The sequence below is a fragment of the Saccopteryx bilineata genome, chromosome 11, assembly GCF_036850765.1.
Source record: "Saccopteryx bilineata isolate mSacBil1 chromosome 11, mSacBil1_pri_phased_curated, whole genome shotgun sequence".
Lineage (NCBI taxonomy): Eukaryota > Metazoa > Chordata > Mammalia > Chiroptera > Emballonuridae > Saccopteryx > Saccopteryx bilineata.
Genome location: NC_089500.1, coordinates 54,333,478 through 54,355,516, shown reverse-complemented (window position 1 = coordinate 54,355,516; position 22,039 = coordinate 54,333,478). Strand labels below are relative to the sequence as shown.

The following is a 22,039-nucleotide window of genomic DNA, read 5'->3' as shown; positions in this document are numbered from 1 at the left end:
AGCCCGTGGGCCCAGCAGTGAGGGCACACATTAGGGGAAGGGGTGGGGAAGTCCAGGACCAGATGTCAGCCTGGCCACCAGTGGCCTGTGTCCCTGTGTAGGACACTCACCCAACTTTTCCAACCTTCAATGTCTTGATCTTAAAATCAGTGTTATACAACTTCTTGATATGGTTCACAGAATTGTATCAAGGAAAGACATATGAAATTGCTTTGGAAAATGTAATATACTAAAGAAAAAACAAAAATCAAGGCTCGGTATAGATAGTAAAGAAGTAGAGGGAAAAACGTCTTCTAGTTCAGAGATATTGTATGTATACTTTCTAAATCCCAGGACTGCCTAATTATAGCTTTATGAAAGTAGGTTTTTATAATTGTGATATTGTAAATCATAGTCCTCAGTATTTATTAATACTAAAAATATGTGCAGGTAATAAAAAAGCGTTTGGATTTTTTCAACTATAATTTTATTTGTGGATTAGAGCAATATTTTCAGATCTGATCTAAATAATTTTGGTGCTAAAGAGAATAGTTTTATTAGTTTTCAAAAGAGTGGTATTTAGAAACCACTCAAAAGCCTATGGGGAGCAGAGGAAACTGTTTGATGCTACTATGTTTACTAACATCATCTTTAAAAATAAATACAATTACTCTAAGAACAGAGAAGAGGGAAAATGACAATGATAAGGAAGATAAAGCCTACCAGGACAAAGAGAGAAAAGTACAATATAAAAGCTAGCATCCCATTTTTGCTCTGAGTGTAAACTTTCTAACGGTTTGTTAGAATATTTTTACTGGCATTTGCTGGCTTCATTCAGGAGGGTAAGTGTTGACGCCCTGTAGACTTCTCTGATACTGAACATCATGGAAGTTTAACAGTGGCTCAGTCCTGTTTATTGTCCTGTTTCTTTTTGTACCTCTTCCCTCTGGTGCTGTGTTAGAACGGGCCAGTGCCCAAAGAGTTTCAGGTTGGAATGAAGCTGGAGGCCATCGACAGGAAGAACCCTTCGCTGGTGTGTGTGGCAACCATAGCTGATATTGTTGAAGATCGCTTACTAGTGCATTTTGACAATTGGGATGATAGTTACGATTACTGGTGAGATACCATTGTGTGTTTTATTTTTGTTTGTTCATGTTTGAGGTTAAGAAATTTTGTTTTCATTCCAATATGGTCACTGTTTTTACTGTTCTTAAAGTTACAAACAACAGAAATTTAGTTGCTGACTTTTCACTAAAGTCTCGTCCGCATGAATTGTTGAATTAAAGAGCCCGAAAAACTTTATCTTGATTTCATGAGAGGTTTCCAAATGAGGCCTCATCTGAAATAATATGACCAGTTCAGGGCATTTCACTGTATTCTGATTAGTTTGTAAAGGAAGTATTTTTGTGAAGGGGAAGTCGAGAACTTGTTGTTTTTTTTTTTCTTCCTGAAAAAGCTCTCATTTTTAAAGGAAATATTCAGGAAGAAAGGGAATTATTTGAAACTCTGTGGGGAATTGAGAAAATGCATGCCACAATGCCATTAAACTAACATTAAATGAATTAAAAGGGTTTTTGAGATAAAACCTGAAATATGGAAGAGGATGGCAAAAATATGATAATTTTAGTAGCATTTCTTTATAATATGTCCTGAATAACCAACCAGTCTTTGTCTGAGGCCATGGTGTTTTATGTGCTTGGAGGGTACCCTATTTTCTTCTTTGAACTAAGAAGCAGAGGAAAAAATCAATACCGTGTATCTTAGGTAGAATAGTCTAAATTCTTGGATGAGAAGACAGAAGAAATATATAGTCATGTGGAGTCAGATTGCACTGTCCTATTAAATTTAGGCTGTCCTATTAATGTTTCTCCTTGCTGCTAGGAAGAAGTGGTAGAAGAGGTTTATTAAAATGTTCACTCTTTGGGAATAATATTGGCACTTCAGGTCCTAGTCAAATTCTTTATACTTTTACATTTCAAGAAGATTATGTAAAATAGAAGTTTGGTTACTCAGCTTACAAAATATAGTATTAAAATTATTTCTAGTTTTTTATGCTATAAAATAACACTTTAATTGTGAAGTAATAATTTCTATTGTATCTTTTAATACCCAGAATGTTTATTACTCTTTGATTGATTCTTTCTCTGGCCTTAAGTAATATGGGATCTAAATAGAATCCTGTTTTTTGCAGGTGTTATATAAATAGTCCTTATGTCCAGCCAGTTGGTTGGTGTCAGGAGAATGGAAGAACTCTGATAGCACCCCAAGGTGAGTGGACTGGCTGGGTGTTCTTTGAATTTTCATTCATTCATTTTAGAGAGGAGAGACAGAGAGAGAAGGGGGGAAGCAGGGAGCATCAACTCCCACATGTGCCTTGACCAGGCAAGCCCAGGGTTTTAAACTGGCAACCTCAGCATTCTAGGTCAAGTTTATCCACTGTGCCACCACAGGTCAGGCTGGCTGAGTGTTCTTTGAAGTTACCTTGTGTGAGTGGAAATGGCCAACTTGCTTTTGTTTATATAACCACATTTTATCTTTATCTTTTTCTCTTTTTTTTTTAGCTTAGGAGAGAGACTAACAGACAAGAACACACAGAAAAGAAGGGAGAGGATGAGAAGCGTCAACTCATAGTTGCAGTTTAGTTGTTCATTGATTGCTTTCTCATATGTGCGTTGACTGGGGGGCTCCAGTCAAGCCTGTGACCGCTTGCTTAAGTCAGTGACCTTGGGCGTTAAGCCAGAGACCTTTGGGCTCAAGCCAGTGACCATGGGGTCATGTCTATGATCCCATGCTCAAGCCAGTGACCCCATACTCAAGCCCTCTGAGACTGCACTCAAGCCAGTGACCCCGGAGTTTTGAACCTGGGTCCTTAGTATCCCAGGCTGACACTCTATCCACTGCACCACCACCTGGTCAGACTATAAACCACAATTCAATACAATGTGCATGATAAATGCTGTGCAACTTTCTGAGTTACACCAGGTAACCCAAATGTCTGATATCTGCACGCCTTTCCCCACTATGAAAAGAGGCTGTGTTTATAAAGATGAATTAGAAAGTCATTAAAAAGGTTGCTAAATTTTTTTTATTCAATGAAATGAGTTCTATTTGCTGAATCAACATTTAAAACAAGCTATTTCTAGCTGCATAATTTATCTTATAACATATTAATTCATTAATTGAATCATAGATTATTAAATATACTTAGCTTTGGAGTTGAATATAAGAAATCTAGAAGTCTAAGGAGTAAGAATTAACACTGAGTCTCCAGATTTGCCAGACCCCTTTTATCAAGCCAACTTAATTACTCAGCTAAACTGTGAAATAAGGACTCTTTCTAGTTATTGTATTTTTTTCTTATTACAGAAGTAATAAGTTAGAGTTTTGCTGTATCAAATCCATCATATGGGGTGACACTGGTTAATAAAACTACAATTTTCAAATACACAATTCTAAGGTACATCATCTATATATATATATTGCATTGTGTGTTTACCACCTACAGTCAAATCTTCCATTACCATCTATTTGACCCCTTTATTGCTCACCCCCTTCCTCTGGTAACCACCACCCTGCTGTCAGTGTCCATGAGTTTCTATTGTCTGTTTGTCCTGCTCATTCACCTGTTGCTTTCAATTTTATATCCTACTTATGAGTGAAAGTGTATGGTTTCTGATCCCCTCCTTCTGGCCTACCTCGCTCAGCATGATATTCCCAAGAAGCATCTTTAAGTTTAATTTTAGAATGAATTATTGTAGATATAGTGGCTATGTAATCTTAGTATTTTTAATTAAAACAAGTATTCTAGAGGAGATGACATCCGAGTAATGGCAGTGTGAGAGATACCCTTGATCTCTCCCCTTGAAATTTCAACAAATTGAACAGCCATAACTCAACAAAGAAACCCCAGCTGGGCTCACAGGCTTGCCTGAAAGACGGACACACCAAATGGACTAAAGGTGGGACAGAGTGAGAAGGGTGGTAGGAGCTAAGACTTTTGCAGTCAGCTCCAGAGAGGAGGGAGGTCAGACTGTCTGGATTTTGATCCACTGGGGCTCTAGAGAGGGGAGAAGCCCTGAATGACTGGGTCTCCTTCTACCAGGAGGAGCAGAGAGATTAGGGGGACTATGGGGGAGATAACTTCTTCAAAGTAGTGGCAGAGCAAGGGTTCAAGGCCACTGTTCCTGTGGTCTGCCTTCAGCCTGCACTTGGCACAGAGATGGAGAAAACCAAAGAGCAACCCCACAGCCTCTCAGACCCCTCCTCCCTTCCTTTGTGAGCCCAGAAAGAGGCAGACATAGACTCTATAGCTAGTTCTACAGAGCCACTCTTTCCCTTGAACACCAGAGGTGCTCTCTGTCTGGTCCTCTGGTCTGCTGAGGTGTGGGGAGGAGTGCTCTGGAGGCCTGAGATCACCATTGCCAAAGCCGTAAAGCCCTAAAGCCCTCAGAACATGCCCACTCATCATACCACTGCATACCCGCCTACATCATCGCCACAGCAACTTCTCAGTGAGGCCAGCTTGGGAATTTCACAGAGCTAAATCTTGTAATGCAGTGCCACCTTCTGGAAAAAAGTAGAAAAACCATTTGGAAGTTTTATTTGCTTGGGTGTTTGGGAGAGATATTTCTTCTAATTAATTGTTTTTGTTTAGTTTTTTTTGTTTTGTTTTGTTTTTGTTCTTTGTTTTGTGTGTTTTTCTTTTCTTTTTATTTTTAACTTTCTGTTTATTTTTATTTTTGTTGTCGTTTTTGCTTGATTTCTTAACAACACCATTCTCAAATGCCCTCAAAGCAGAAAAAAACAAATACCATGGCTACCCAAGAAAGAGACATAACTCAGAAAGAACATGAAAAATCTCCAGAGAATAACCTCAATCACATGGAAACTTTGGAGTTAAATGATAGAGAATTCAAAATTGAAGTTCTGAAAATACTCAACAAGATGTGAGAAAACACTGATAGGCAACTTAATGAGTTCAGAAAACAAAATGATTTCCTCACTAAGGAGATTGAAACTTTAAAAACAGAGATGATGAACTCAATACATGAATTGAAAAATGAGCTAGCAAGGATATCAAATAGTACAGGCCAGATAAAGGAGAGAATCAGTGACATCAAAGGCAGATACAGAGGGAAGAAGAGAGACACTCAAGAATTTAAAAAAAATGAGAATTGTTTTGACTTCATCATGGAGAGCAGTATAGAAATGATGGGGGCTTGATCAGGCATTGGTGCAGTGGATAAAGTGTTGGCCTGGGATGCTGAGGACCAAGGTTCAAAACCCTGAGGTTGCTGGCTTGAGCTCAGGCTCATCTGGCTTGAGTGTGGGCTCCTCCGTCTTGAGCACAGGCTCACCAGCTTGAGCATGGGGTCACTGGCTTGAGCATGGGATCATAGACATGACCCCGTTATCTCTGGCTTGAACCCAGAGGTTGCTGGCTTGAAATACAAGGTTGCTGGCTTGAGTAAGTGGTCACTGGCTCATCTGAGGCCCCCCTGTCAAGGCACATATGAAAAAACAATGAACAATTAAGGAGCCACAACTCTGAGTTATACTTCTCATCTCTCTTCCTGCCTGCCTGACTGTCCCTGTCAGTTAAGTCTGTCTGTCTCTCTTTGGCTAAAAGGAATAATGGATATTTCAGAAAGAAGGGAGAAAGGAATCGAGAGCCTATTCAAACAAAAAATTGAGAAGTTCCCAAGCCTATGGAAAGAGTTAGATGTGCAAATCCAAGAAGCAAACAGAATGCCTAGTTACCTCAATCCAAACAGGCCTTCTCCAAGGAACATTGTAGTAAAGTTTTCAAAAATCAAAGATAAATAAAGAATTCTTAAGGCAGCTAGGAAAAAGAAGAACATAATATATAAAGGAAGGCCCATCAGGTTGTCATCAGAGTTCTCAGCAGAAACTCTATAAGCCAGAAGAGAGTGACCCAAACATTCAAAGTACTGAAAGAGAGGAATTACCAGCCAAGAAGACTGTATCCATCAAAGTTGTCCTTCAAATATGAAGGAGAAATAAAAGCTTTTGCAGACATATAGAAGCTGAGGGAATTTATCACCAGAAAACCTCCACTGCAGGAAATACTCAAGGGGGTTATTCTACTGGATACAAAGAATAAAACAACACAAATCTACAAGTAAAATCTCCAGCAAGGTTACAGTATAAAGAAGGATAACTGTGACAATGAAAAGATAAAAGGGGAGAAGATAAAGGTCTGAAGTAACAAAGGAGGATGTAGTGCAGAAGCACTCATGGACAAAGGACTCTTGTATACATGAAACATTTTTCTCAACAACCTAAGAGGAACCACCCACGAAAAAACAAAACTGAAATACATAGTTTAAAAAAGGAAGAAACAGGAGCATGGAATTCCCTTAATAAATAAGTCCTTATGCAAAACACCTACTACTCCAGCAGCCCCTCTGTTTCCCTTAGCAACAATTCCTTCAGGGTTTTTTTTGTATTTTTCTGAAGTTGGAAACGGGGAGGCAGTCAGACAGACTCCCACATACGCCTGACCGGGATCCACCCAGCACACCCACCAGGGGGCGATGCTCTGCCCATCTGGGACATTGCTCTGCTGCGACCAGAGCCACTCTAGCACCTGAGGCAGAGGCCATGGAGCCATCCCCAGCGCCCAGGGCCAACTTTGCTTGAGTGGAGCCTCGGCTGCGGGAGGGGAAGAGAGAGACAGAGAGGAAGGAGAGGGGGAGGGGTGGAGAAGCAGATGGGCGCTTCTCCTGTGTGCCCTGGCTGGGAATCAAACCCAGGACTCCCACACGCCAGGCCGACGCTCTACCACTGAGCCAACCAGCCAGAGCTCCTTCTGTTTTTGACAGGGAAGACTTCTCTTCCTGGCACTGGAACCCTGGGCTAGAGAGGTTTGTGTGGGGCTGGGACGCCTTCTTCAGGGGGAACTTCGCAGCGGATATATCCCTCCTGAATTTTTTTTAAGTAAGAGGAGGGAAGAGATAGAGAGACAGACTCCCACATATGCCCTGACCGGGATCCACCTGGCAACCCCCACCTGGGGCTGATGCTCTAGCTAACCTCTGTACCCGGGACTGACACTTGAACCAATCGAGCCACTGGCTGCGAGAGGGGAAGAGAGAAAAAAGGGGAAGAGGGATGGAAAGAGAAGCCGATGGTTGCTTCTCCTGTGTGTCCTGACCGGAACTTGAACCTGGGATGTCTGCATGCTGGGCTGAGGTACTTATCCACTGAGCCAACCGGGTAGGGTTGCCCTCCTGATTTTTATCTGCTATGCTTGGGTGTGGTACCAACCCATTCCCCATTCTCTGCCCCTTCTACCAGTCTCCACAGGCTTCTTCTTTATATGATTATGAATACTTCAATTGGACTTCACGTGGTTCTCAATGGTGGCTGTTCTATAGTTTAGTTGTAATTTTGATATGGTGTGGGAGGAGGTGAGCACAGCATTTACCTATTCCACCATCTTGACTGGCAGTCTGTCTCGACAGTGTCCTTTGATGTACAGTTTTAAATGTTGATTAAATCCAATTTATTTATTTATTTATTTTTCTTGCTTGTACTTCAGTGTTGAATCTAAGAATTCATTGCCAAATTTGAAGCACTGAAGATTCCTCCCTCCCTCCTTCTCTTCTTTCCTTCCTTTCTCTCTCTCTCTCTCTCTCTCTCTCTCTCTTTCTTTCTTTCTGTGGATTTTATAGTTTTAGCTCTTCTATTTGAGGTTGACCCATTTTAATTTAATTTTTGTATATGAAGTGAGGGAGAGGTTCAGCCACATCTAGTTTTCCTAGAACCAATTGTTGAAGACAGTCTTCTTTCCCATCAAATGGCCTTCACACCATTGTCAAAAATCAATTGGTAATAGATGTTTAGATTCATTTTTAGATTCTTAATTTTATTATATGCCTGTCATTTTCCCAGTACCACACTGTTTTATTTAAGAATTTTTTTAGAGAAATTTAAAATTCACAGCAAAATGGAGAAAGTACACAGATATACCTCCTGGCCCTACAAATGCATAGCCTCCCTCATTATCAACATCCCTATTATAGTGATAGATTTGTTACAGTTGTTGAAGCTACACTGGCATATTATCATTCAAAAGTAGATTGTTTACTTAGGGCTCACTCTTGGTATTGCATGTTCTATAAGTTTGGATGAATGTGTAATGATGTATATCCATCATATCATACAGAGGATTATCTCTGCCCCCAATCTCTCTGTTCTGCCTCGTCATCTCTCCCACCCCCAAAGCCTGGCAACCACTGATCTTTTTTGCTCGCTTCATAGTTTTGCCATTTCCAGAATGTCATGTAGTTGGAATCATACATTATATAGCTTTTTTAGATTGGCTCCCTTTATTTAGTAACATGCACGTAAGGTTTCTCTATGTCTTCTCATGCCTTGATAGCTCATTTCTTTTTAGTACTGAATGATATTTCATTGTTTGCATGTACCACAGATTATTTATCCATTCCCCTACTGAATGGCATGTGGGTTACTTCCAAGTTTTGGCAATTATGAATGAAGCTGCTATAAACATCCATATGCAGATATTTGTATGGGTGTAAATTTTCAAGTCCTTTGGGTAAATGTCAAGGAGTGTGAATGCTGGATTATATGGTAAGACTATGTTTAGTTTTGTAAGAAACTGCCAAACTGTCTCTTTCCTATTGGCTGGCCCATTTTTCATTCTCACCAGCAATGAGTGAGAATTTTTGTTGCTCCACATCCTCACCATCATTTGATATTGTCAGTGTTTTAGATGTTCTAATAGGCACGTAGTAGTATCTTACTGTTGTGTGGATTTGCATTTCCCTGATCACATTTGATGTGGAACATCTTTCCACATATTTATTTGCCATCTGTGAATCTTCATTTATGAGGTATCTTTAAGGTCTTTGGCCTACTTTTTAATTAGGTGGTTGATATTATTGTTGAGTTTTAAGAGATTTTTATATATTTTGAATATATTTTTTATTATATATGTATTATGCAAATAATTTCTCCTAGTCTGTGGCTTGTCCTTCCATTCTCTTGACGATGTCTTTTACAGAGCAGAAAAATTTAATTTTATTGAAGACCAGATTAGTATTTTCTTTCATGAATCAAATTGTTGTCATATTAAAAAGTTATCACCAAACCCACATTATTTAGTTTTTCTTGTATATTATCTTCAAAGAACTTTATAGTTTTGCATTTTACATTTTAGGTCTATTATCTATTTTTGAGCTACTTTTTGTGAAGGGTTTAAAGTCTATGCATAGATTTACTGTTTTTGCCTGTGGTGTCCTGTTGTTCCGTAACTATTTTTTGAGGCTACTTATACTCCATTTTGTTGCTTTGCTGCTTTGTCAAATATCAGTTGACTGTATTTATATGGTATATTTCTAGGCTTTCTATTCTGTTCCATTGATCTATTTGGTTTTTTTTTTAATTTTTTTTTTTTGTATTTTTCTGAAGCTGGAAACGGGGAGAGACAGTCAGACAGACTCCCACATGCACCCAACCGGGATCCACCCGGCACGCCCACCAGGGGCGACGCTCTGCCCACCAGGGGGCGATTCTCTGCCCCTCCGGGGCATCGCTCTGCCCTGACCAGAGCCACTCTAGTGCCTGGGGCAGAGGCCAAGGAGCCATCCCCAGCGTCTGGGCCATCTTTGCTCCAATGGAGCCTTGGCTGCGAGAGGGGAAGAGAGAGACAGAGAGGAAGGGGGGGTGGAGAAGCAAATGGGCGCTTCTCCTATGTGCCCTGGCCGGGAATCGAACCCAGGTCCCCGCACGCCAGGCTGACGCTCTACCGCTGAGCCAACTGGCCAGGGCTATTTGTTTTTACACCATTACTACACTATCTTGTTCACTGTAGCTGTATAGTGATTTTTAAGCTTGGGTGATGTTAGTCTTCCAACTTTGTTGGTCTTCAATATTGTGTTGGCTGTTCTGAGTCTTTGCCTCTCCACATAAACTTTGAAATCATTTTATCAATATACAAAAAATAACTTGCTGGAATTTTGATTGGGCTTGCATTGAATCTGTATATCGAATTGGGAAGAACTGCCATCTCAAAAATATTTAGTTTTCTAATCCATGAACATGGACTATTTCTCTATTTAGTTCTTTGATTTTATTTATTTATTCATTCATTTTATTTAAGTGAGAGGAGGGGAGATAGAGAGACAGACTCCCACATGAGCCCGGACTGGAATCGACCCAGCAGCCCCCATCTGGAGTTGATGCTCTAAGCATCTGGGGCCCAAGCTCACAACCAAGCTATTTTTAGCACCTGAGGCAGAGACTGCGCGGAGCCATCTCCAGCACCTGGGGCCCAGCATGCTCAAATAAATTGAGCCATGGCTGTGGGGGGGAGAGAGAATGAAAGGAGAGGGGTGGGATAGGAGGAGAAACAGGTGATTGTTTTTTTCTGTGTACCCTAACCAGGAATGGAAGCCAGGACTTTCACATGCCAAGTTGACACTCTACTACTGAGCCAACCAGCCAGGGCCTCTTTGATTTATTTAAGCAATTTTTATAGTTTCCTCATATAGATTTTGTACGTATTTTGTTACATATTATTTTATTACTTTGGATGCTAATGTAAATGGTTGTCATGGCAATGGTGAACTACTTGGAGACAAGATGCTCTGAGGAACCAAGGGGAGGCAACAGTCCTGGACAGCAGACCAAAGGACTGAAGCCCGGTCCCCAGCCTTACTCAGATATTTGTTAGCCAGTGCAATAACTCAAGGAAACAGAAGAAGTTTTCAGGGGGTGAAGTGCAAGGAACATGTTGATCTGAGAGCTGTGTTGCCAAGTCTTATCCTGCTGTTTTGCTCTTTACAGTACAGGGTCGGAGAGGCCCCAGAGTCTCGCCAGCTCAGGGTTTTCACCCTAAGGGCGCCTCTGTCTCTGTTATTCTAACTGCATATTTTCAGAGCATATTCCTAAATATCCCTCTTTTTTGTTTTAACAAAGATTAACAGAGAGTAAGGTTGTTAAGTGGTTCCGTGGAAGGTAAAGAGCAAGCATAGAGAGAAACAGATTTTCAGGGGTTACAAGTTTGTCTATATTTTGCAAAACTTCTTCAGCTCATCTAGTTAGATGTTTTATAGAGTCCCTGGCGATGTCAGGTACTCTGAGTGCTTGGGAGTGAGTTAGGTGTCCTCCTCTTTTTTGTGTTAATTTCTGGAGGTGGATTCACTATCAACTTCTGAATCTCTGGAACCAGGTTGCTTTCTAGGAGCTGATGCCAATATATGATAAGGCTTCATGAGTAATTTGACTGGATTCTGCCACTCAGGGTCAACTAATATGTCCTGGTACAACACAAGAGGCTTAGGCCGTTGCTCAATCTGTATAAAATGCCTCTTGGCTGCGGTAAATCCAAAAGAGAAAATATTTTAAAAATTAAGAGTAACAAGAGCTTTATACAACTGTTCTTGTGGGGAGTCTTTCCTCCTCAACACCCCTTTTTGGTTTGTGTAGTTGGGGCTTAAGAAGGCTATTAGCTCTTTCTGCAATACCTTTACATTTGGGTGAATTTCATAAGCTCCTGTGGCTCCTAAGAATGTTCTACAACTCCTTTTTATTTTTCTTTCAGGACAAAGACTAACGTCCTTCCTTTTTTCTTTTCTCACCTTTGTCTACTTTCTCAGTTTCTTCTTTTTTTTTCTCTGCACAAACCTTCTACAACCTGCACACAAACCTTCTGTATCTTATTCAAACCTTCTGCAGCTTTCATAAACTTTCTTATCTATTCAGAAATAACTAGTTTTCAGAATTTATTTACTTTATTCCTTTTTTTAAAAGTACCTTCATACTTTGTACCTTTTATTATTAAAACTATACATAATTTCTTTCTAATTAATCAGAATTCTCAACTTCTGAAAACTTTAACTTTCAGTGACAACTATGTCAGTAAGTAATAAGCAATTTTAAATGGATATTTTTATGAACATATTTCATGACCTTTAGAAACAGGTTATTTAATTGGCAAGCAAACTTGTACTTTAGGAGACATGACAGTTAACAGAATCTTTTTGTAAACCTAGGGAAAACAAATACATGTTTTGTTAACTTTAAAAGACATTAATCAAAATTAAACTAGTAGTAATATCAAATGCTCTTCTAGACCACCTGGTTAAAAATGTTGGCATAACTTTATATTTTACAGTTATTAATAATTGCAGAGAAGGCAAGACTCTACATTTGTTGTTGGCAGACTTCCCGGCTGACTGAAAAGAAGGGAGGGGAATGGGCTACTAAGCTGCTTGGATTTTAAAAGTGTCTGTTCTTTTCTTTTTTCTTTTTACATTGAGATTCTGGCATGACCCCTCCCATTTTTATAGCCCTGCCTTAAGTTTAAAGGCACCCTGGACCCAAACCTAACATCCCAGCCTTTTGTTGTTTAAGGAGAAAGGCGAAGGTCTCTTCTTCTGTAGCTACTTCCTGCTGGTTAGGGTTGGTGAAATATGTAGGAGGAGGGGCTGGTCTGAGAGGTTCAGGTTGGGTGGTGAGAACAATTTTTACAAGCCCTTTCCAGTCCCAAAGTGTCATTTCATATCCCATCCCGATTGCTTCAACTATCACCTTGGTAACAGTGCTTTCCCAATCTTCTAAGTTTAAACTTCCCCCTTTCGGATACCAAGGGCACAGTTGTCTGATCGTGAGCAAGAGGGCAGTTAATTCTGATCCAACACCCTGCAGCTCGAAGGAGTCCTGGTAGCTGTTACTTGAGACTCCACTGCTCAGGGGAAAGGTAATTCCTCATGGTGAAGGAAAAAAGGGGAGGAGGGATGAAGGTAAAGGGAAATCCCCTGGCCTTGTCCCTAAAAGTGACCTAGCTGCAAGCATTCAAGGGCTAGTCCCCTGCTGCTGGTGTCCCTTACCAAATGGGATGAGATGAGTGGGCATCCTTTTCCTTTGCTGGGCTCTGGGAGGTTGTTTCCTCGTGTGAGTAACCACTTGTGGCTGTGACAGTGAACTATTCAAAGTAGAGGACCTTAAGTTTGGTTCCCAATCTTCACACGGGACACCACTTACTGCAATGACAGTGAACTACCTGGAGACCAGATGCTCCAAGGGGCCAGGGGAGGCAACAGTCCCAGTCGCAGATGGAAGGACTGAAGCCTGGTCCCCGGTCTTACTCAGATATTTATAGCAAGTACAAATAACTCAAGGAAGCAGAACTCTTCAGGGGGGTGAAGTTAAAGAGAAGGAACATGCTGACTTCTAATCTTTCTTCTGAGATCCTAAACAATTCTGTTATTGAATCTTATCCTGCTCTTTTGCTGTTTCCAGCACTGAGTTATCTTTGGATTGTTTATTGTTAGCACGACTAGTTTATTTTATACATTGATATTATATTCTGATCTTTGCTTAATTCATTTATTAGCTCCAGTTGTGTGTGTGTGTATGTGTGTGTGTGTGTGTGTGTGTTTCTTACTATCTTCTACATGGAAAATTATGTCATCTAGAAGTAGGGATACTTTTACTTCTTCTTTTCCATTCTAGATGACTTCTATTTCTTTTCCCAGTTCTTCTGGTTAGACCTTTCAGTACACTGTTGAATAGTAGTGTCAATATCAGACATCTTTTTCTACATCTTTTTCTTGTTCCTGATCTTAGAAGAATGCTGTCTGTCCACATTAAATACAGTATTTGCTGTGTGTTGTAGATGCTTTTTGTGAAATTGAGGAAATTCCTTTCTATTCCTAGTTTGTTTAATTATCGAGGCATGGTTCTTCATTCTGCTAATACTGTGTTGTATGTTGATTGATTTTCATATGTTGAACCAATCTTGTATTCCTAGGATAAATCTCAAAAGTATGTATGTGTTTGTGTGAGTGTGTGTACTTGGTTTGCTAATTTTTTTGAGGAATTTTTTGTCTATATTCATATTCTCATTCACTCTTTTTCTATGTTTTTATTACTAACGAAGTATCTAAGGCTGCTCTGAGTACTAAGGAAAAACAGTGTGAACACCATGTCAAAATTTTGGTTGTTTAAAATGTTTCTCTACTGTATGATTGCTTGTCTTTATGAGGACTCAACTGTGTCATAAAGGAGTTTCCTCTTATGGTGTTGATGGATTTGACCCTTCATGGTAGCCTTCACTGAACCCTAGGGCGCTTTCCATTTGATATGGTGATATGTATAATGAAAATGCAAGTAGATCAGCCACTTAATCAAGGTATGAAAAGAGAATGGAGTGTAATGAAAATATATGCAAAGAAACTGTGAGCAAAACTTGAGCAAAAGCAAAGTTTAGCAATAAACAAAATTGCTTAAAGCTTGTGAAGAAAGAGTTATGATCATTCTGGCCTACTATTAAAATACGAGTGCACTAAAGATGCTAGGTCCCTATTAACTGCATAAGAAAGGAACAGCAAAATGGTGGGATCTTGATAACATTATAAGGAGTGAAATAAGCAAATCAGAAAAAAACAAGAACTACATGATTCCATACATTGGTGGAACATAAAAATGAGACTAAGACACATGGACAAGAGTGTGGTGGTTACCAAGGGTGGGGGTGGAGGGAGGACATGGGAGGGAGGGAGGGAGAGAGTTAGGGGAGGGGGAGGGGCACAGAGAACTAGATAGAGGGTGACGGAGGACAATCTGACTTTGGGCGAGGGGTTTGCAACATAATTTGATGACAAAATAACCTAGACATGTTTTCTTTGAATATATGTACCCTGATTTATTAATGTCATCTCATTACCATTAATAAAAATTTATTAAAAAAAAAAAAAAGAAAAACAGAGAAAAATTATAATTAAAAAAAAAAAAAAAAAAGAAAGGAAAGGTATGAAGTCATAGAATGTAGAAGGGTCTGTGGGCCTTCTAATTGAAAGCTGTGTACACAGGTGGTTCAGAAGTGTGAATTCAAATATGAGGTTTAACAGGAAACTACTCCAGCTCTCTCCCCTATTACAAATCGGGAGCCAGGCCTGCTCATATATATGTGTTTATGGTTTACATATAGTAAAAGATAAAAAGAAATTTATATTGCCTATTTGAATTATTTGATTCTGTTAGTAATTTGGCTTCAAATTTTGTTAGCTGAAATTATTTTACTTAAAGTGAATTTATAATAAACCTTATTTATACCTGTAGATTTTTACATTACATTTTTTAATTACATTTATATTGTTGTCAGAAAAAAATGTATTTGCTATATTTGTCATAATGTGTGTGTTTGTGAGTGTGTATATGTGTAATTGCACTTCTGAGAGCAGTTAAGCCTCTTGAAAGTAGAACAGCATGTGGTTAATCTGTATACTTGCCTCTGGTGTGTACTCAGATTCTCACATATTCCAGATAAAAGAGCCTCTTTAGAGGTAAAGAGGGAAAAAGGCCAGTTCTTAAAACATGTAAATCATAAAATGCTTTTCACTGATATCAATTTAATTCAAGTGTTACATATTCTACGCTGAAGTGTCTTTCTGAAGGGGACTAAAAATATGGCAGTGGCTTCTGCTCCCGCATACTCAATCTGCTGGAATTTTAGCTGACTTTACAAAATGACGAAAATGTATTAGGTAGATGTATAGCAAACCCTAATAACATATAAATTTTAGCATTTGAAGAAGAGAGCTCCTTTCCAGAAGGTTGTTGAGCCTCATAGTGAGATCTTGATTTTCATTTCTGATGGTCAGGCAATGTCTAGTTATGAATCACTTCTTTACTTACATGGTTAAACCTGATCTTTTTCTTGAAAATCTCCTGGTAGCATGGTTTTAGGTGGTATATCATATACCGACTCTGTACAGTTAAAAATTAGATATGTCTATTAAAAATATTAAATATTTGTCAGATGAAAGTTATGTTGTTGCCTTTTCAGTGTTTATGAATGGCATTGCTATTTTAAAAGTAACTCAGAATGTACTTGAAATTTCTTGTACTATATTTTACAATATTGCTTGGAGTGGCTTGTATACAGTAACAACTATATTGCAAAGACTGTCTTCTCTGTGTGAAAACCTACTCTGTAATTGATGGCAAGAACTCTGCCCAGCCAGCCTCCCTCATTCTGTGCAGGTGGACAGGAAGCCCTGCAGACCATGGTGGCTCTCAGGGTTTGTATGGCTGGTAGCAGAACCACATCCTCTGGGAAGGATGATTATCTTGCATCAAGTGACTCTCCAAATGCAGATTGTTGTTCAATTTGAGGCAAAGACTGCGCCTAACCTCAAATTCAATTCAGTAATCATCTCCGTAGTGACTTCTGTGTTTATAAATGGGGAGAACCAAATAAGAATAAAAAATGATGCTTGCCCTGAAGAAAAGAATCTATTTAAGTTTTTGTAAAAGCTTTTTTGAGATATTACTCATGCACTATACAATTCATCCAGTCGTAGTGAATAATTCAGATGTTTTTAATGTATTTACAGAGTTGTGTAACCATAACCACCATCAATTTTAGAATCTTTTCATCACTCTCAAAAGAAACTCTGAACCATTTAGCTATTATCTTCCAAATCCCCATTCCCTTCTGCCTTTAATAACCATTATTCTACTTTCTGCCTTTATGGATTTGCCTATTCTGAATATTTTATGCAAATAGAATAACATGATATGTGGTGTTTGTGTCTGTTTTTTTTTTCACTTAGCATAATGATTTTAGAGTTCATCATGTTGTAGCATGTAGCAACACATTACCTTTTTTAATTTCAAATAATATTTCATTGAATAGATAAACCATAATTTGTTTATCTATCATTTAACAGACATTTGGATTGGTACAGTTTTGGGTGGTTTTGAATAGTGTTGCTATGAACCTTTGTATACAAGTGTTATTTGAATGAATATGTTTTTGGTTCTCTCAGGTATATACTTAGGACAGTATTGTTGGATCATATAGTAATTACTTCTACATTTAACTTTCTGAGCTAATGTCAGACTCTACCACAGGAAGTGCACCATTTTACATTCCCACCAGTAGTAAGAGGATTCCAATTGCTTTACATCCTTACTAACACTTGTTGTCTTTGTTTTTTTATAGCCAATTATATTAAGTGTCAAATGGGATTTTATTTTTGTACTGCATATATTTTTGATGACCTCTATGACTTCACACATTTACCATTTTTCATGGAAATTTTTTGAAGTTTTTGTCAGTTATTTCAGTTCATAGTTGAAGAACTGAGGTACAGAGGGATCAGTAACTGGCCCTGGACCTCACACATGGGGTGTTGGGACTTTGGTAGCAGGACCCGTTAATTAATTGACTCGAAGAACTTCTTTGTCCCTTTATACTCACCACGCTGCTGGAAGTCCCATTTCTGGCTGTGATGGAAAGGAACTTACTGTAGAGCACAGGGAACACAAGAGAGGAAAATGTACATTCCAGCTTTATATGTGGATATCTTGATATTGGAAGCAGTAGTTTTTGAAGGAGATGCAAATTTTTAACTGAGATATGGAATGCAAGAGATTTTGTTCTGGACCTGGGCTTTTGTTTGTTGGGAGTTTTTTGATAACTGTTTCAATCTCATTTGTTGTAATCGGTCTGTTTAGGTTTTCTGATTCTTCCAGATTGATTTTTGAAAGATTATGTTTCAAGGAATTTGTCCGTTTCACCTAGGTTGTCTAATTTTTGGGCATACAGTTTCTTCATAGTATTTTTTTTTATAATCTTTTGTATTTCTGTGGTGTCCATTGTTCATACCCCACTCTCATTTCTATTTTTATTTATTTGAGTGCTCTCTCTTTTTTTCTTGGTGAGTCTAATTAAAGGTTTATCAATCTTGTTTACCTTTTCAAAGAACAAGCTCTTGGTTTCATTAATTCTCTGTATTGTTTTTGTTGCCTCTTTGTCATTTATTTCCTCTCTCATCTTTATTATTTTCTTCCTTCTACTTCCTCAGGGCTTTGCTTGCTGTTCTTTTTCTAGTTCTTTTAGATGCAGGGTTAAGTTGTTTATTTGAACTTTTTCTTGCTTCTTAAGGTATGCTTGTAATGGCATGAACTTCCCTCTCGGAATGCTTTTGCTGTGTCCCATAAATTTTGAGTTGTTGTATGTTCATTTTAATTTGTTTCAAGGGAATTTTTTATTTCTTCCTTGATCTCATTGTTACCCATTCATTATTTAATAACATGCTATTTAATTGCCAAGTGTTGGAATATTTTTCAGTTTTTCTATTGTAGTTGATTTCTAGTATCATGCCATTGTGATCAGAGAAGATGCTTGATATGATTTCAGTCTTCTTAAATTATTGAGACTCATTTTATGTCTTAATATGTGGTCTATCCTAGAGAATGTACCATGAGCACTTGAAAAGAATGAATATTCTGCTGCTTTAGGGTGAAAGGTTCTGAAGATATCTATTAAATCCAGTTGATCTGGTGTGTCCTTTAAGTCTGCTGTTTCTTTAATTTTCTTTCTTGAGGATCTATCCAGTGATGTTAATGGTGTATTGAAGTCCCCTATTATTACAGTATTGCTGTTGATCTCGCCCTCTATGTTCATTCAAATCTGCTTTATATTTTTAGGTGCTCCTATATTAGGTACATAAATATTTATAATGGTTATATCTTCCTATTGGATTGCTCCCTTTATCATTATGTAGTGACCTTCTTTATCTCTAACTATAGCCTTTGTTTTAAAGTCTATTTAAGTTTTGCTACTCCAGCTTTTTTTTCATTTCCATTTGCATGAAATAATTTTTTCCATCCTTTTACTTTCAGTCTGTGTGTATCTTTTGTTTTGAGATGGGTCTCTTGTAGACAGCATATGTACAGTTACTGTTTTTTTGTCCACACAGCTACCCTATGTCTTTTAATTGGAGCATTTATGCATTTACATTTAAGGTATTATTGATATGTAGTCATTTTATTCTTTAAATCTACATTATTGAAATCTACATTTCTCTTTTACTAGATTTTCCCCCTTTGTTTTGTTTACAACAGGCCCCTTAACATTTCTTGTAGCATTGGTTTGATTGTAATGAATTCCTTGTGTTCTTTTTTGTCTGGGAAGCTTTTTATTCCTCCTTCAATTTTAAACAATAATCTTGCTGGATAAAGAAGTCTTGGTTGTAGGCTCTTGTGAGGCATTACTTTGAATATTTCTTGCCATTCCCTTCTGGCCTCGACTGTTTCTGCTGAGGAGTCAGATGTCTTCCTTATGGGGGCCCCTCTTAGGTAATTAACTGCTTTTCTCTTGTAGCTTTTAGTATTCTTTCTTTGTTTCTTAACTTTGACATTTTAATTATGATGTGTCTTGGTGTAGGTCTCTTTGGGTTCCTCTTTAATGGTATTCTCTGTGCTTCTTGAACTTGTGTGACTTTTTTCTTCATCAATTTAGGCAAGCTTTCAGCTATGATTTCTTCAGTCAGATTATCTCTCCCTTGTTCTTTCTCTTTTCCTTCAGGAACCCCTGTTATGCAGATGTTGTTTCTCTTCATGTTGTCGTAGAGCTCTCTTAGAGTTTCCATAGACTTTGTAATCCTATTTTCATTTTGCTGTTCTGCTTCTGTGCTTTCACTTATCTTGTCTTCTAAATAGCTGTTTCGATCTTCTGCTTCACCCAGACTGCTTTTAATTACTTCTAGTATAGTCTTCATTTCTGATATTGTGTTTGTCATTTCTGTTTGATTCTTTTTTATTATTTCAATGTTCTTTTTGATGCCTGTTATCTCTTTGTTTAGGTTCTCATTATGTCTATCTATTGTTGTTCTAAGATCCCTGAGCATCCTAACAATCATTATTCTAAACTCTGCATCTGGTATCTTGGTTATTTCTATCTCATTCAGTTCTTTTTCTGGGGAATTCTCTTGTTAATTCATTTCAATTGCATTTCTCTGTCTTCTCATTCTGTCTCTGTATAGACTGCTCTTTTGGATGCGTTGTTTGTGTAGCTAGCTGAGTATAGGTTTGGTGTTGTCTGCCTCCAGCTTTCAGTTGTGTTGTGTTTCTAGATCTTCTTGGGTTGGCCTCAGCTGTTGTTTGTAATCTGCTGTGGGCTACTTGTCTGCTGCTACTGTTCTTTTTGCTATTTGGATTCCTGTTTTCTATGCTTTAGCTGGGTCAGGTGTGAGGAGCCCTTCCTTAAGATACCAGTCTAACTAGAGATGTTATGTCCCAAGCTGATGCTCTTGTATGTGGCCACTAGATGTACCTGCCCTGGACTTCCCTGGCTGGAACCTAGCACAGAGTAGTGGGGGTCACTGCTTATGACTGGCCTTTAGCAACCTTCTTGGAGCTACAGATGATCCAGAATTTGTGGCTGCCTCTGCTTGGCCCTGATGCCCTTGTAAATATCAGCTGAACTCCTAGGCTTGCTTTTATCTACTCTTGGCCAGTGTGTGTGTCCTCTCTATTCCCGAGACATGGTCTTTTCACCAGCCTCCCACTGTCATGTTCTCAGGCACTCGGGCACCAGCACTGTTGGGCATGCAGGCTTGCTGGCCACAGCTTGGGCTGCCCCGTGGGTGTGGGGGACTCCTTGCCTCTCTGGGTTCTACCCCCATAGGCATGTGGGATGCCTCTCTGGGCTCTGCCCCTCGCCATTGCTGCACTGGCCACTGGACTCTGCCCCTGCAGGTGCTCGGGCTGCATCTCTGGACTCCGCCCCTTGCCTTTGCTGCACGGGCTGCAAGGCTCTGTCCCTTGTGTGCACACGGACTGCCTTGCTGGGCTCCACCCCCCACTGCTGCACCAGCCAAGCACTGCAGCTACTGCTGCAGCCAGGCCTTCTCACCCTTTAGAGGGCACTCAGCAGTTTGGGGGGCAGTGTACAGACCTCAGCACTGAAACTTGTGTCCCTGATGTGCTCCCTGCTTCTAAGCTCTCTGCACTGACTGGAGCAGGAGAGTCTCTGCTGGATGGGGTAATTACTTCTCTTAGCTGGCTTGGTTATCTCAGGAAAAATGGTCGCTTTAGGTTTGGGCACTGACCCAGTACAGGGGTCAGAGTGGCTGTCCCCCACAATCCCTTCCTGTGCCCTGAAACTACACTCTCCTCTCACTACTCCAGTCCTTTTGGCATTCCTCACTCCTGGAGCCCTGGGTAAGTGGCTGTCAACAAGGTTTTCTGTGCTGTTTCAGATGGAGCCTGGGTCTGAGAGTTCTGTCTCCCTCTCGCAAACAGTAACCCAGCTCTTCTTTTGGCTAAATACTGTCCTTACACCTCCTCTAGTCTCTGGGGCTCCAGGCTGGGGTTCTGGTCCTGGGGCTAAGGACCCACAACTCTCTGGGCAACCCTCCCAACTGCAAGAAACTCTCCAGGCACCTCTCGCTCCTGAGAGTGGGACAGCCCTTTCTGTGTCTCTGCTCTTCCTACCAGTCTCAGTGTGGCTTCTTCAGTGATGCTTGGTTATAGATTCCTCTTCATTTAGTCCAAAGTTGGTTTTTAAAGATGATTTTCCCTGATTTAAGTTGTAATCCACTTTGGTTCTGGGAGGTTAGAGTTGTAACGTCCACCACTCCAGCGCCATTTTCCCTCTCCCAGTATTTATTTTTTGTTAAACTTTCACCTACTAGTTTTTAGCATGTACTGACATTCATTGGATGAATTAGTTATTCATTTGATGCTTGCCAAAACATGATTTTCTCATTCTGTTATTCCTCCTATATTTATTAGTTGACTTATGCACTTGTGATTTATTTATTTATTCATTCAGATTTTCTCTTTTTTTTAACTTATACTGGTATAGAGTTACAGATTCTTTGATTATTTTTATTGTTTTATAATCTGTTCTAGAATTATGTAGGACCTTGATGAGGAGGATGGGATGAAAGATTTGTGAGTAGCCTTCCTCAAGTCTACCAGAGAATTTGGCGAGTTGATAAATAACTGTTATAGATAACAGCAAGAAGATTAGTTAAAGGGGTAACACCAGGCCAGAAAGAGCAAGAAATGGTTCACAGAGAAAATGATTTGATGGCATACTGCTCTGTAACAAATTACCACAAACATAGTGGCTTAAAACAACACAAATTTATTATCTTACAGTCTGCAGGCCAGAAGAACAAAATGGGTTTCACTTATATTCTGGACAGTTAATAAGGAATTATTAGGATGGGTAGATTGAGGCCATTTAGACAAAAACCATATATAC

At 39.3% G+C, this 22,039-nt stretch overlaps 1 protein-coding gene across 3 annotated transcripts in view; it reads left to right on the top strand.

Annotated features, from left to right (window-relative positions):
* The window catches only part of L3MBTL4 (L3MBTL histone methyl-lysine binding protein 4), a 398,557-nt gene that overhangs the window by 74,108 nt on the left and 302,410 nt on the right, over positions 1-22,039 (top strand). For all 3 annotated transcript variants that reach the window (XM_066247317.1, XM_066247315.1, XM_066247318.1), the window contains exons 7-8: positions 941-1,095; positions 2,171-2,247. In XM_066247317.1, coding sequence (XP_066103414.1) covers positions 941-1,095; positions 2,171-2,247 — 232 coding nt within the window. The remainder of the gene's footprint in view (positions 1-940; positions 1,096-2,170; positions 2,248-22,039) is intronic.